Raw genomic sequence first — 2,668 nt, forward strand, 5'->3', positions numbered from 1 at the left:
GGGGTCATTCACTGAACTCTGCCCAAACAGGACTCAAGGAAACTGTAACTGATAGTTAAGCATTGTATTTACGGCATCGTCTTATGCATTTAATTGTTTACTGTTTTCTCTACTTGTGTCACAACATCGAAACGTTTCCAAACTCTGAGAGGACAGACGGGGTCCACGTGAGCGCTGAGCAGCTGGACACAGACACACCAGCTAACTGACACGAGCTTTCTTCACCTTTACATGACCTCTGAATATGTACACGTTTAAAGAACATCTCTCTTTTAGACGTACCGGGACATCAGAGGGTTGGTCCGAGTTTGTTTGAGCTGGGGAGTACACGCGTACTCCTCTCCTGGTGGCCACCATCTTGCATACTACCTCGTAGCTTCTCTCTCTCTTCCGGTGTGAAAGCTAGAGCCAGACCCGACCAATCGACACACGGACATAAGATATAGGCCGAGCAGACGTCGGACGATCGCAGAGCTGTGACCCAACTTCAAATTGTGGTGGCAAGAGAAGTGTTCATAGTAAAAGTAAAACAATATATAAACAGTACTGCATTGAAAATGTTGCTTAACAAAAAGAACGAATTATTAGCAATCTTTACTTTATGTATCTTAAAGTATTTAAAAGTGTTCAACATGTGAGTGTTGGACTACTAATAAGACTAAAGGTTATATATCCCCCAAGGGGAAATTATATTAGCGTAATACTTTTTTTTTCTTCCTTTCTTAACTTCACTCAGTATATCGATGTCTGGAATATTATTTACTTTATTGACATTTTAGAATTATTTCTAGTGAAATATTGAGTTTATATAGTGAAATTGCTGATTCAAAAGATATTTTAAATCTAGATTTAGCTAGATTTAAAATATTTTCAATCCATTTCTTAAATATATTATTTTTCTAAATATATATATATATATATTTTAAAGCAATTAAATACAAAAGAACTGAAAAGAGTATTGCTGAAGAACCAAACCAAAACAGAGTATTGCTAGTGAGAGTAGTATCCTAACGACACCCATCCTTAGGCACTACACAACCCTATTTTAATCACTTAGGCTTAAACTAGGGTTGATGTCACACATTCTGCAAGAGGAACTTATTCAACTTTTTGCCTTTCCATTATAAATAATAATAAACTAAGCTTTCATTTGCAAGGAATTTGGCTTGGTGCGATTGGTGCATACAATACAAATATAAAAAGGGAATAAACAATAGAGCAAAGTACTTTTTTGTTATTAATTTAGCTCATACAACAACCATTTTTTCTATGTGTTTGCATCACCAAAATCTTGATTGCATTAAACAATCATACTAGCCCAGGTTTAACCCTTTAAAAAAAAAAAAAAAATCTTACACCAGTGTTGACGGAACAAACGTCTGTTTTATAATTTTCATAAAGCCAATTCATGACGTACAGATAAATGACAACATTAAACATGTTTACAGTACAACAGATAACTCGCCTTCATGAGATTAACTGGATTCTGTCTGGGAAAACAACTGATTCTTAAATAAAAACTTCCTCAGAGTTAAAACATTTTAACATCTCATTGACGTAGAGCTTCCAGTGCTAGAACAATGCATGTAGAGTACATAAACCAGCTATGCATGTCAATCTCAAAATACTGCTGTACTCTCAATCCTGAAGTTAATCTCATGAGCACAGAGTGGGTAAACATTTCAATGCATCATCAAACAGTGCATGGTTAGAAAAAAAAATGCATGATAAAATAAAGTTATATATACTCACATAATTGTCTGCTTAAGCAGTTAAAGTCAATCAGCATCATTAAATAAACATCTCATATGTAGTTTGATTTGGATTAGCGCATCATTGTTCAAAACTGAGGAATGCAAACAATGTTATATACAGCAGGAAAAATTCAATGCATGAATAAAATCACTTTCTTTCCCCATTTATCCTTTCAAAATGTTTGGAATCATGCTGTACTAAAAAACAAATCTCTACCTCTTGCTTTACCTCCTAAAGTACTACTACTACTATGTCATCTTTTATTCAGACTGATCATTTTATGAAGAAAAAAAAAATAATCACTTTTTCTGGGATTTGGGGTGTTATTTTGTGTCTCTTGTGCTTCCACACGCATACAAACTTTGAAAAAAGACATCAATGTTGTTTTGAGTGAGAGACAGGTTTCTGAATGTCCTCTGCCTTCAGTTTCCGGGTGAGCTGTTCAAAATCTGCACGGCTGTCTACGTCACTAGCCGAGACGAGGAGGCTAACCTAGCATACTAGCTCGTTCTCAATGGAAAAACACTGCTGCAACACACACTAGTTCACTATAATCTAAAAAAGAACTACTTACAGTGGCTAGAATAAGTTTACACACACATTCTAAAGTTGATTATAAAGAGGAATTAAAAAAAAAAAACACTTTTGGAAATTTATCTTAATGCCTTGATTAAAATAATTTAGGAAAGTCCAACCTTTTAAGGACACCAATTTTCTTTGTGAGTGTATAACATATTGTAAATAAATAAATGTTCTTCCGTAAAAGACAGCGGGCCATACGTATACACACCCCTATGTTAAATTCCCATACAGGCAGGGACATTTTTATTTTTAAAAGGCCCGTTATTTTCAATTCAGTTCTCTCAATGCAAATCAACCCAGCTATTTGGCTAACTGAAATAAAACCATGCCT

General features: G+C 34.9%; 1 protein-coding gene across 1 annotated transcript in view; it reads right to left on the reverse strand.

The window, feature by feature from the left end:
* Positions 1 to 439, reverse strand: part of dnttip2 (deoxynucleotidyltransferase, terminal, interacting protein 2) — a 6,453-nt gene extending 6,014 nt beyond the window's left edge. Inside the window, exon 1 of the mRNA XM_032526872.1 lies at positions 283 to 439. Coding sequence (XP_032382763.1) covers positions 283 to 357 — 75 coding nt within the window. The 5' untranslated portion in view covers positions 358 to 439. The remainder of the gene's footprint in view (positions 1 to 282) is intronic.
* Between the last annotated feature and the right edge of the window lie 2,229 nt (positions 440 to 2,668).

This window comes from Etheostoma spectabile, chromosome 9 (genome assembly GCF_008692095.1).
Source record: "Etheostoma spectabile isolate EspeVRDwgs_2016 chromosome 9, UIUC_Espe_1.0, whole genome shotgun sequence".
Classification (NCBI taxonomy): domain Eukaryota; kingdom Metazoa; phylum Chordata; class Actinopteri; order Perciformes; family Percidae; genus Etheostoma; species Etheostoma spectabile.